This window comes from Ips typographus, linkage group LG5 (genome assembly GCF_016097725.1).
Source record: "Ips typographus isolate SLU linkage group LG5, UJ_Ityp_2.0, whole genome shotgun sequence".
Classification (NCBI taxonomy): domain Eukaryota; kingdom Metazoa; phylum Arthropoda; class Insecta; order Coleoptera; family Curculionidae; genus Ips; species Ips typographus.
In genome coordinates, this window is record NC_138426.1 from 11041980 (window position 1) to 11055495 (window position 13516).

The 13516-nt window shown below is 31.9% G+C and overlaps 1 protein-coding gene across 3 annotated transcripts in view; it reads right to left on the reverse strand.

Moving 5' to 3' along the window:
* Window positions 1–11035, reverse strand: part of LOC145729248 (G-protein coupled receptor dmsr-1-like) — a 115285-nt gene extending 104250 nt beyond the window's left edge. The window contains exon 1 of one of the 3 annotated variants that reach the window (XM_081979931.1): window positions 10890–11035. Coding sequence is in view for 2 of the 3 variants with exons in the window: in XM_081979927.1 (XP_081836053.1) it covers window positions 10890–10892 (3 nt within the window). In the remaining variant the exon portion in view is untranslated. The remainder of the gene's footprint in view (window positions 1–10889) is intronic. The other 2 variants (XM_081979927.1, XM_081979928.1) reach the window with 2 other exon arrangements.
* Window positions 11036–13516: the final 2481 nt, after the last annotated feature.

Here is a 13516-nt window from a genome sequence, read left to right on the forward strand (position 1 = left end):
GCTGAATTTTCTAGCAAAGCTGCTACTTTATTAATTCTAGACTCCAGTAGTTTCTCATTGTGATTGATTTGTTGTAACGTAGAGTTAAATCTCCTAATCACTACCAATGACAATGAATTTTGTTTCAAAATACTTGCTTCTAAATTTTTCTGGTTACCTTGCAATTCCTTGATGAGATGCTCGTAATGTATACCATCTGACGCATCAAGATTACCCGTAATTGTCTTAAATATTGAGCCTAAACCGTTTATTAATCCTCTTTTTACTCTGCCAGTGTGTGGTATTATTTCTGTTAGTTTGTTCTCAACTCGATTTTGTGTCAAATTTAAAAGTTTCAAGTAATTATTGATTTCGTTATAATATTCTTGATGTTTATCTAATAGCATCGTTATGTCATTTGATTTTAGATGTAAAATATTTATCTCGTCAATAATTGGATTTAAGTCGTAGTAGTGTATCAATGTATGAGAGTAGTCAGTGATTTTTGCAGTTCCTAATTTAACGGGTATAAGTCCAATGTTGTCGTCTAATTGTCTTAACACAATTTGTTCTTGCGTTCCGAACACGTAACTTAAAACGCTGAAATATAATAGCTTAGTATTACAAAGCATGTAGTGCGAGAGTTTGAACTAATTTCTTATATTAAATACTTATAGTTAAATTTTAATTATTAAAACTATATTTATGTCTAAAAGGACGTTTAAGGTTGTCCATATGGGTCTTTCCTTGAGCAACTGTAGTCACAGTTTTTCGAATAGGGTCGATTAATTCGATATTAGTAGGCGGGTGAAATGTATTGCCTAATTTTTGTCGTTGATGTTTTTTTATATAAGTTTGAGTTTCTGGTGTAAACAAGGTCGGTGGGTCTCTATCTTCATTGAGTTTACCAATAACTTTCTCCTTTTTATTAATTAAATTTTCATTAATATTTGAATATAATATTTTGACTCTGTCTTTATGTTCTGAAACATAATTACTCATTAACGTTTGATCTAATTGGATATTAAAAGGGTCGTCATTGTTAATATGACCACTTATAATGTCAATAGGTTTGAAGTTGGTACATGAATGGATCGAGTGATTATATGCCAGTATAGCATATTTAATTTTTTGTATGATAGGTGTTTTGTCAAATCCTTGATTATTTAAGAGTCGAATATGTTCAGTCAATGTCGAATGAAAACGTTCGATGACTCCGTTTGATTGGGGGTGGTTAGGTGAGCAAAAATGTATCTGAATTTTGTGTAGTTGTAAAAGTTCGGTAACAGTTATGTTTTTAAATTCAGTACCATTGTCTACAATTACTTTAGATGGAATTCCATGATGGGAGAAAAATGTGATTAAGTTTTCAGCTATTTCTGTGGCTGCTAGTGAATGCAACGGATACGCTTGAGCGTATTTAGAAAAGCTGTCAATGATAGTTAGAAATTTAGTTTTGTCTAGTGTGTATGTATCTAGATGAATGATTTCAAATGGTTTGGATGCTGTGGGAGTGATATTCATTTCCATTTTAATTGGGTGACGTTCGTACTTACTTTTTTGACATACTTCACATTCGTTGATGTAAGACTGAATAGAATTTTTTAAGTTGGGCCAGTAGTATCTCATTTTTATTCGTTGTTCTGTTTCGTCGATACCTCTGTGGTTGGTTTTGCCTTCATGATAATTTTTGATCACTGCTTTTACGTCATCATTATTAATTACGTCTATGAGTTTTATAGTACATCGCTTAAACTTTAAGGAGGGCCATCTGAAGTTTCTACTAATTACGTCACAGAAAGGTTCATACACATTTGGATCATCAAAATAAATCGAGTACAATTTTCCCGGTACAATATGCTCCTTAATGAATTTCATTATGTCAGCTTCAAAATTATCTTCGGATAATTGAACGTGAAATCGACGTTTTTTCTCAAACATGATAACTGTTTTAGTGTTTGCTGGTGAATGACGTACTCGTGTGATTATTATTTGATTGGCGCCGTAATTAACAGCTGATTCTATAATTGGGACACCTACTATCGGATCTTGATCTCTATTAGTGTGTACTGTTTGGTCATCGTCCTCTGCTGTTTCCTCAGGCAAATTGTGTTGGTCTAGGTCAGGTTGCACTACTGTTGACATCTGATCTATGTTTTCATCCGGGTCGTCATTCGGGTCATCAGCATCCTTGTTGTCGGGTTTTTCTAGACTTTTGTTGAATTCGTTCATATATTCAACTAAGTTTTGAAAGTTGTCCGTTTCTTTAATGTGTAGTTCTATTCGGCTAAGGGCGTCGGCATTGGTGTTCAATTTTCCTTTTTTGTATATGATATTATAATCGAATTCATCAAGTTTTATGCGCCAGCGTAATAATTTTGAATTTGGATCTTTTAAACTAAACAACCACTGAAGGGGTTTATGATCCGTAATTATATTGAATTTTCTGCCAAACAAATATGGTCTGAAATATTTGGTAGCCCATACGAGACAAAGACATTCTTTTTCAATCGTTGAGTAATTTTGTTCTGACTCGTTCAGTGTTCTTGAAGCATACGCTACAGGTCTATCTTGTCCTATAGTGCCTTGGGAAAGTACTGCTCCTAAAGCAACATTGCTTGCGTCACATGTCAAATTAAAAGATTTTGTAAAGTCTGGGTACTGGAGAATTGGTTCGTTCATAAGCAAAGTTTTGCATGTTTCAAAACAGTCAACAAATTCTTGATTGTGTTCTATTTTTGCACCCTTTTTTAGGCATTTAGTAAGTGGTTTTGTTAGTTTGGCGAAATTATTGATAAATTTCCTATAATATCCAAGCAAGCCTAAAAATCCTTTGATTTGTTTTGTTGTCGTAGGTAGGGGGTAGTTTCTAATCGCTTGTATCTTATCGGGATTAGGTTTAACGCCATCGGGTGTTACTACATGTCCTAGATATGCCACTTCGCGACGTAAGAACTCGCTCTTATCTAACTGGATTTTAAAATTAGATTCACGAAGTCTCTGAAATACTGATCTAAGTCGCTCTAGGTGTTCTTGTAGAGAAGTGGAAAATATAATGATATCGTCTAAGTAAACTAAACATTTTTCGTTTTGGATTCCTCGGAGGATGTTATCCATGACTCTTTGAAATGTCGCCGGAGCGTTTTTTAGTCCAAACGGCATTCGCGTGTACTCGAAATGTCCTTGTTCAGTACTAAATGCTGTTTTTGGGATATCCCTTTCCTCCATCTCAATTTGGTGGAAACCACTTGCAAGGTCTAGAGTAGTGAAATATTGACACTTGCCAAGTTTATCGAGTAAATCAGTAATATTCGGAAGGGGGTATTTATCGTCCACTGTTTTTTCATTTAGCTTCCGAAAGTCAACACAAACACGCCATTTTTGTTTTCCCGATGCATCAGCCTTTTTGGGTACAACCCAGATAGGTGCTGACCAAGGTGAATTACTTGGGCGAATTATATTTTGTTTTAACATCTTGTTTATTTGACTTTCTACTTCTGCTTTATGTATAAATGGATACCTATATGACTTTGCATACACAGGTAGTTCATCACTTGTATTAATTGCATGCTTAATTTTGCTTGTAAAAGTTAGTGGCATTCCCTCATAGTAGAAAATATCGGAAAATTCTTTGCACAAGTTTAAAATGTTTTGTTTTTCTTCCGAATTAAGATGATCGGTTCTTATCTGTGAGGGGTTGAATTGGTTCTGTATGTCGCTGCCATTCTCAAAATTATGCAAATTACTATCAATTAGTTGGTCATATTTGGTGTCATATTTTTCAACATCAAAAGGCTCTGAAAGATCTAGAGTTACAGGGTTACAAGTGTTATTTGTTATCGTGGTTATCGCATAACCGTTGTTAGCTACTGTAATACAGTTTGGAATTTCACAATTATGCAGTTTTTGATATGGTATTATTATTTCACCATCTTGAACACTTGTTTTAATTCGAACAACTTGTTGTGCACGAGGAGCAACAGTAATATTGTTTACTTGCATTTTTGTTTCATGGAACTGTAATTTGATATTGGCATAAGGTGTATTTAAGAATCCCGTTTTATAATCGATGTTTGCTTGTAAAGATTTCAAATTATCAATGCCTATCAAACCGTTAAAAACATTGTGAAATTTAAAGAGATAAAATTTGAGAAATTGGGGATTAGGTAATTTGAAAATTTTGGAAGCGGGTATGACTGCACTTTGCTGATGAGATGATTGTTGGAATACAGTTGAAACTACAAAAGGGTCAAATGATATGCAACTTGAAAAATACTTTTTGGCTACATAGGGATCAATAAATGATTTTGTGGAACCCGAATCTATTAAGAATTTTAAGTTATGCTCTGGGAAGATAATATATGAGAGTTCACTTGTGTTAACGTTATTAAAGGGTATTATTTCAGGTTCAGGTATTATGTTTCTTGGTTGCTGGGGCCTGGTACCTGAAAATTTGCGTCAGCATTGTAAAATGAACTTGGGTCATTGTCTGATTGGTAAGGTTCAGTGTATTGCGAGGTGTAATAATCATTTTCCTGTGGTATTAATGTTTCTTCATTTTCTAGGAAAATTTGTTTTTCAGAATAGGCATTATTACAATATTCTTGACTACTTTGACTGTCAGCATGTTCTTTAACGTCATCAAATGTCTGTGTATTATAAAGTTCCTCTACTGTATAATTTGGTTGATTATAGTGTCGTTGAAAATTTTGGGGTTGCCTAAACATATTTGTCGAATTGCGAGTCGTCGTACTCATCGGAGTTGGATTTGGAAGGGACTTATTTTGATTAGGGCGGAAAACGTTGTTACCCTGTCTAGGTTTAAAAACTTGCGAATTAGTCGGAAAATGTTGTCTAAGTTTAGAGTAGTCAGGTCTAATTGGAATCGGTTGTGAAGGAAACTGAGGTCCTTGCCTAAAGAAATTATTAGGTGTTTGAGGATTATATGAATTACTAAAGTTTGGTCTGTATTGGGGCATTTGAGGCATAAATTGATTTTGAAATGGTTTAAAATTTTGTGTTGTTGATTGTTGTCTTACTGCCGATTGTGTAGGTAGTTTATTAGTGTTTTGGAAATAGTGGGTGTTATATTCTTCAGTTACGAATTGAAGAGCTTGTGGAAGATCTCTTGGACGCATACAACGTATTGTGGTTCCTAACGGTTCTTTAAGTCCCGAGAGAAATGTTTTTAAAGCTAGTTCGTTATAAAGGTTAAATTTTAATTGTTTTGCAGCATCACTATCCTCATGTACATTAATATAACAGCAAAGTAAATTTAGGATATGCAAAATTCTGTCATAAAACAGACTTGGTTTTTCATTATTTTGTTGACGAAGCATGACTAAATCTCGATTTAAACAGGCTTCATCCCTTTGGTCCGCAAAATTCCTATTCAAAATATGTTTAAGTTCGTCCCATGTTGTCACATTTTGGGTTCCTAATACTAATTTTGCATTTCCTGTTAATTTACCAATAATACAATTTAGTAGGTAAATATTTTGAAAATCATTGGGTTGATTAGGTTTATAGAATGCATCAATCACACTTTGACAAACTGCTAGATATCTTTGGAGATCATTAGGTTTGCCATCAAAAGTAGGAATGCAGTTCAAGTATTCAGCTTTGAATTCAGGCATTTTGACTTGATTAGTTTTTAATGTTTTATTACTAATAGTTTGAATTTCTTGTACTTCTTGAGAATGTAAACTAGAAGCAGAGCCAGTTGAAGGTGCAGATAAACGCAAATTATCAAAAAATACTCTTAGGTCGTCAACTTCAGACATGAAAAATTGTCAATTACACTTACATAAAAACGATTATGGACTTAATCATCATCTATAAGGGCTGGCACCTCGGTTGGCAATGTGGTCCTTCCAAAAATGCTGGTCCTCGCGAGAATTGGGCAAAGTTGGTCCAATCTCCTTATTGAAGAGGTTTTGTAACACTCCACAATAAACGTAAGTTCTTTATTTCTCGGTTAGTTCGATACCGTCGATTCGATAACGAGCCCGAAAATTATCCACTAAGACTGCGCCAGTTAACTAGTCAAAAGCCGAGATTGCTTTTTTAAAAAATTATTTAATTACTAAAAATTACAAATAAGTGTATCTTACAACTAACTTCAACTGACTAACTCTAACCAAACTGGAAGCGCAACTATCTAGGAGAAAACAACAAGCTAAGCATTTATAAATGTATACTAAGCACTTAGAAATATATAGTCGGCACTTTAGGGTGACTTAACTCGTGACTTAATAAATACAGCTTTGAACTTGAAAATTAATTGGGACGTCAAATTGAAGCTGTCAAATTTCAAATTGAAAAAAATTGGGTTTTAAAATTATTAAAGCAGTCACGTGACCCTGATAAGTCCAATTTTGAATGTGAAAATGTCGCAAAACTTCAAATTTAAGGTGTCAAAGTGAATATTGTTTCAGAAATAGTCAAAACAGTAACGTGACCCTAATAAATACAGTTTTGAACTTGAAAATTAACTGGGACGTCAAATTAAAGCTGTCAAAGTTCAAATTGAAAAAAACTGAGTTTTAAAATTATTAAAGCAGTCACGTGACACTGATAAATCCAATTTTGAATGTGAAAATGTCGCAAAACTTCAAATTTAAGGTGTCAAATTGATAATGGTTTCAAAAATATTCAAAACAGTCACGTGACTTTAATAAATACAGCTTTGAACTTGAAAATTAATTGGGACGTCAAATTGAAGCTGTCAGAGTTCAAATTGAAAAAAATTGGGTTTTAAAATTATTAAAGCAGTCACGTGACCCCAAGTAATGCAGTTTTGAATTTGAAAATGTTGCAGAACGGCAAATTTAAAGAGTCAAAATTAAAAATTGATCTCAGACGTCAAATTTTATCTACCAAAATTCAGTTGGTAAAAATTAGTAAAATAGTCAACGTGACCCTGATAAATACAGGTTTGAAAATTATCTGGGACGTCAAATTGAAGCTGTCAAAGTTCAAATTGAAAAAAAATTGTGTTTTAAAATTATTAAAGCAGTCACGTGACCCTGATAAATCCAATATTTTGAATGTAAAAATGTTGCAAAACGTCAAACGTAAGGTGTCAAAGTGATAATTGCTTCAAAAATATTCAAAATAGTCACGTGACCCCAATAAATTGAAATTGAAAAAACATGTTAAATAAATCACACAACAAAACCAAATTGATATGTATCAACATATCATCATGTACCACAAGTTTCAAAGTCAGTCGTCGAAAAAATAATGATAGTAGTAAGTATCTCAGGGATTTCCTTTCTCTATACTTTAGTAGTTAGACGAATCTAATAACAACACAAACACTGGATTTGTGTTTACCGTCGCTGATCCGGTTTTCCTAGTGTTATAACGCGATCAATTTAATGCTCATGTTATTACACGGTTTCGCAAATATTAATATACAACGTTCAATAAATCCACCGAAAGCAAAAGCTAGAGATAACGGACGCTGACGCTTTATCATTAAGAGTCCTGATAGTTGAATCGCGTTTGTTTAGTGATAGTTTTTTATTTGCAATGTCTGGTTAGAACATACAACAATTAAAAGGCAATTAAGTCGCGTATTTCGTAACACACAAGGAACTTTGCAAATAATCCAAAACGAAATCAAACGCAGCCAGTAAATTGGTTTTATTTATTGACACCATAAAACTGGGTCCAGACTTTGCAGCTACTGAAAGTGCATTTGGTTGGATTTACGATAGTAACATCGAAGGTCTGCAATTTTAGTGTTTTGCGACATTTTTATGAGGAAAATGCCAATATAATTGGATCATAAGTTTAAGAGAGTTAGATAGAAAAAGAAACAGTATCAAATTGCCTCTTGCAGAGCAAAATTTGGTTAAAAAAGATTTTTTAATGAAAAATTCTGTATCTCAAAAAAGGAAGTGATTCCCGACATATGTTTATACGATTTTTTTTATCTTAAACTAAGTTGCTTTCCTACTAGTATAAACTGACTCACCCTGTATAATATGAAGATGTCCATTTCGTAACAATATTAAACCTGACTGTTGATAAAGTTTAGCTCATATGCACAAAGGACCTTTGAGTAAGCAACCCAGTCAGTTTAAACGAAAATATAAATAAGAAAATTTGTACCTGGGAGCAAGTTAATTAAACACCCATTAACACTACAGAAGCAAGGTTAATTGAAGGTATATTTTCACGCTAACCTAATTAGCTTTTATAGCCTTGCAGGATTAGCCACTCTAAAAGCTTTAGTATTGCACAATCCTTTGAAAAAAGCCCTAACCTTTGATTAAGCCACGTCATTTGCTTTTCAAACTGAAACGACAAGGGTCAATTAAAGCAAAAGTCACAAAAAAGGATAAAATTTTCTCGTACAATTTTTAAAACTACTAAGAAAACCAATTAGGTTAAGAAAATTTGTGGGAAATTGCTACTTTCCATTCGCTTGACATGTTTCAATTTAAATGGTTAATTTGCATTTTATTAACCAGTATCCAGTCTAAAACTAACACACAAACTTTCAGTAAATCCCTTATTGTAAATCTGTAAGGGTTTTTCTATGCTAATATTGAATCCAGATTGTTTCAACATATGCTACAAACCACGTGTGCTATTCAACAATAATCTGTTTGAAAATACATTATTTTTATCACTTTAATCTCAAATTATCCTAAAAACGTTTTTTTGTTATTACTTTGTAGGGTTTCAGTGTCAGTCAAATTTCAAAAAATGAAAAATACCTTATTGGTTAACTTTTCAACTCAATTTTTCACTTTGAAACAAGAAAATGTGCAAATGGTAAAATTATCAAGTCACTTTTCATACCTGAAACATAAATTCGATTAAATTATCTACTTTTCAAGTCATTCTTCAAGTGTCACATGTCAAAACATGAGAAATACATTAATGATCAACTTTTCAACTCAAGTGTTCACCTTGAAACAAGAAAATGTGAAAAATGACTCTTTGGTAAAATTATCAAGTCAATTTTCACGTCTGAAATGTAAAATTGACTAAATTATCTACTTTTCAAGTCATTCTTCAAGTGTCAAATGTCAAAACATGAAAAATACCTTATTGATCAACTTTATTTCAACTCAATTATCCACCTTGAATCAAGAAAGTGTGAAAATTGACTCTTTGGTAAAATTATCAAGTTAATTTTCACATCTGAAATGTAAATTTGATGAAATTATCTACTTTTCAAGTCATTCTTCAAGTATTAAATGTCAAAACATGAAAAATACCTTATTGATCAAGTTTTCAATTCAATTTTTCACCTTGAAACAAGAAAATGTGAAAATTGACTCTTTGGTAAAATTGTCAAGTCAATTTCCATATCTGAAATGTAAATTTGATTAAACTATCTACTTATCAGACCAAAACATGAAAAATGCTTTGTTGATCAATTTTTCAAGTAATTTATTCAGCTTGACAGCAGGAAATGTAAAAATTCTCTGTTTGGAAAAATGTTGAAGTCAATTTTTATATCTGTAATGTAAATTGCATTAAATTATCTACTTTTCAAGACATTCTGTAATTTCAATAGTCAAAACATAAAAATGTCTTATTTTTCGCATTTTTAAGTTCATTTTCCAGCTTGAAACATATCCGAAATGCAAATTTAATCAACATATCAATTTTTCAGGTCATATTTCAAGTTTTAAGTGACAAAACATTTTGTTCAAGTTTTCAAGTAAGTTTTCTAGCTTGAAACAAGAAAATATCTATTTGGTCAAATTTTCAAGTCAATTTTCAGGTCCAAAACGAAAATTTGATCATACTTTGATAAAATCAATTTTTTAGATTAGTAACCTTTACAAATTTACTCTAATTTTGAACAGGGAGTAAGATAAAATTATGAAAATAGGGATGTTCAATTCAATTTGAAAAACTTGCTTTGATGCTCTTTTTTGACCATCATTCACAACATTTGTGACATTTCAGCCTTTTCCATCATAACAAAACCCAAAAACTGTTCTGAAGACTAAAATAGTCAAATTTTACATAAAATGGTAAATATCTCAGAAACGGATACAGATAGGAATCGCTTAAAATAAGCAAGATGACATCTTCTTCCGGTTATGCCGGAAGTGACAGATTTTAGTTATTATTTAAGTATTTGGTCATAAGAATCGTTGAATTAACGGTTAGGGGTGTCTAACCCTGTATTTGTCTCGGTTTTTTTGAACAACCTTGTATAGTCAAAAACAAAATGTGAATTTTAATAGTTTTTAAAACGCGTCCAACATTTATTTGTTTCTCCGAAACAAATTAGTTAATAAAATTTTATTTTACTTTATTTTGTTGTGTTATGGTTAATTCAGCCTGTACAATTTTATTCTCACAAAAATTTTAAAATCAATAAAACCTATTTTAGCTTAACATCAAACTGAACCAGAAATCTAATAATTAGTTCCAATAGAAGAAAATAACACTTTTTGATGTTAATTCTTGTGTTATACAGAAATACTTTATAAACTTAATTAGATAATCCGTTCTATAAATTCAGTATCAAATGAGTTACTAATGAAAAGCAATTTTCTGTAGCCTGGTGTAGTAAACAACCATAATAATGACTGTAATAAACTCCAAAAGGTCCATAACTCATGAACAGTAGAATTATGTAATCTCATTTGCACCCTTAAAGAAATTTGGGTTAGCTTAAGTTTTGCCCAAATTTCTTTTTCAATTTCTTTGAAAGACTTTTACTTACTGCTACTCCACAAACTCTCCTAAACCAAAACTATTTTTGATTAATTACAAAAATATACACAAATTCGTTTAAATCTAATTTCAAAGAATATTTTGTTGAGCCAATTTACTGAAATATGTAAATATTTGTTAAGAATTTTTACGACCCTTCTCCACGTGTATTGACAGACTGATGTACACATAAAAAATGTAGTAAAACTTACCATAAAGCAAATTCCAAAACTTCTTTGAAACTCTCACTGAAAACTCTCACTTTCCGAGGTAAACGCGCAACAAGTTGTCGTGTGTGCGAGATCCAGCTACATCCAGCTTCAGCGCTCTACAAGATGAAACTGACCGAATTTTTCGAATTTTCCAGTCTGGATATGTTAATGGCGCATGTGCTCTAAAATTCGCGATTTAACAACATTTTCACTAATGGCGCTAATAATTTGTTGATGTTTGCAATCTACTTGATTATTTTTAGTTAATAGATAAGAAAGCGTGATTTATCCCATCAATCGCAAACTTATTAAATTCGATCCAGAAAAATGAGGGGTGTGTATGTATACAGTGTGTCCATAAAATATGGAAATATAAATTCGATTAAAATTCAGGGAATTATTTGTTCACCAAAATGTGTGTTATTTATTTTCAAACGCGTATTTTTTGATGAAAAAATTTGATAAACAGGTTGTTCAATAATAATAAAAAACAGTAATTAAAAAATTTAATTAAATAAAATTAAAAAACATAAAAAATATTTTTTCTTTTATTATTATATTAAATTCCTAATTTTAGCAAAATTTTCGTGCACTTTTTCCAAACATTCTTCATAACTTGCTTATTTGACAGTTGACGACCAAAAGGGATTGAAGTGAAAAGATAGCTCAGGTTGTAAGCTTTCCAAAAATGTGCTCATTTAAGTTAATCGGTTGCACCATTTGGCCGCTAGAGGGTCTCAAAGTCAAGCTTCACAAACCTTCAAAGTGATTTAACCACTTTTGCTTTAACCTAAAATAATTCAGTTATTTTAATAGTTACAACAAAAGGTTACTGAATGTAAAATATAGTCCAGACCAAAGGCTTATCAACGGTGTATTCAAAAAAGGTCATTAGTGTGATAGTTTGACCGCTAGAGGGCGTCAAAGTTAAGTTTTTTGACAATTTTGGCCATTTTTGCTTTTTACACAGTTTTTGAGATATTTTCCGCAAAATAAAAATTGTTTTTCACTTTTTTTGGGGCATCCTGTATTCAGCCGCTAATCTGAGACACCCTGTATCACACTGACATCCATTTTGCCCCAACTGTCACGGTTTTGGGGATGACCTGGAAATTGTGTCAATTTTGACGGTTTTCCGTCAAAAAAGCAATGTTAATTTTGACGCCCTCTAGCGGCCGAACCGGGAAACTTAGCCGTGTTCGCTCAACGTCACGTGAGAGCACCATTCATTAGCTTTCTTCTGTTATATGGTTCGTATATACAAGATGGTTCAAATAAGCGAGTTATTCACAATTTTCTGGATAAGTGCAAGAAAATTTTGCTCAAGTTAAGAATTTCTGCTTGATTTGGGGGGGCGGCCAATCAAGACTGATAGAACAAAAACAGTCGAGGATCGATACAGACATTTTCCATCAAGGAGGCCTGCAATTTGACGTAGATTCCAAAAATAAAATAAAAATTGTTTACATAAGTTATTCAGGTAAATTGGTTATTAAAGAATAATAAAATCAATATTAAAGCTCACTTTTAGATAAGATAACAAGGATATAAAACATAATAAAAAAGCCAGCAAGTTAGCAAAATTATTGTTAATAAACATTTTGATATTTTCTGTTTATTTGTTTCTTGTGACTAATGAAAAAATAAAAAATAAATTACAAATTAACAAACAAACAGATTGAAAGAAAGTAAAACTGTTTGTATGTTTATATCATATGATCTATTATTGCAGGGTAATATTGCAAAGCTTGACAGCTGTCATTTTTATAACAGCTTCAAAATGCTTGACACCTGTCAAAATGTGACCGGGACTTCAAAATGTTAAGAAGAACATGAAAACCGTTTTGCTCTATCTTAATCATTTTAAGAGCTCTACTCTAAATTGTAAAAATTTTACTTTTTTAACGTCAAAAAAACAATTGAATACAGATATAGATTATGACACTTCAAACATAACTAAAATTGACAGAAGTTTTCAGCTTTCAGTCAATCTGTCAAATCCCACTCCATGAAGCTATAAAACTACAAAACATGTTTAAAAGCAATACAGTCAGTGTAAATCATATTAATATTTATGATCATAATTTTGCAGTTTTATGAGTTGTTTTTTGGCAGTTGTGATGTCTAATTGTCAAAATGACACTAAAGTGAAAAGTCTAGACTGTGAGCCTTCCAGAAATATGCTCAGTTGAGTTTATACGGAGCACCGTTTCACCGCTAGAGAGCGCTACTTTAAGATGCCTGTTAAATAATATTGTTTGACCTAGAATTTAGGAATTTTTTTACAAAATTTATTAAATAAAAAGTGACCTAAAAACCTTATAAATTTAGATATTTTTTGACCAAGTCCTGAACATAATATAATTCAAAGACCTAACCTAATGCCCTTCGTCTTGCAATGGCATTGAAAATGAGCCTTAATAAGAAAAGCTCTGACATGAATTATTCATGTTATAGTTTAGCTGCCTGATCATAAAGAATTTCAATTTAAAGACGAGATTTTATTAGTTTTATTAGTCCTTTAAAAAGTAAAATTAATTTATGTATCAAAAGTTTTCTTTAATTCCTTTTATATGGAAATTGTAAAAAGGTAAATGTTTGCATTTAATTTGCTTTTACAATAAATA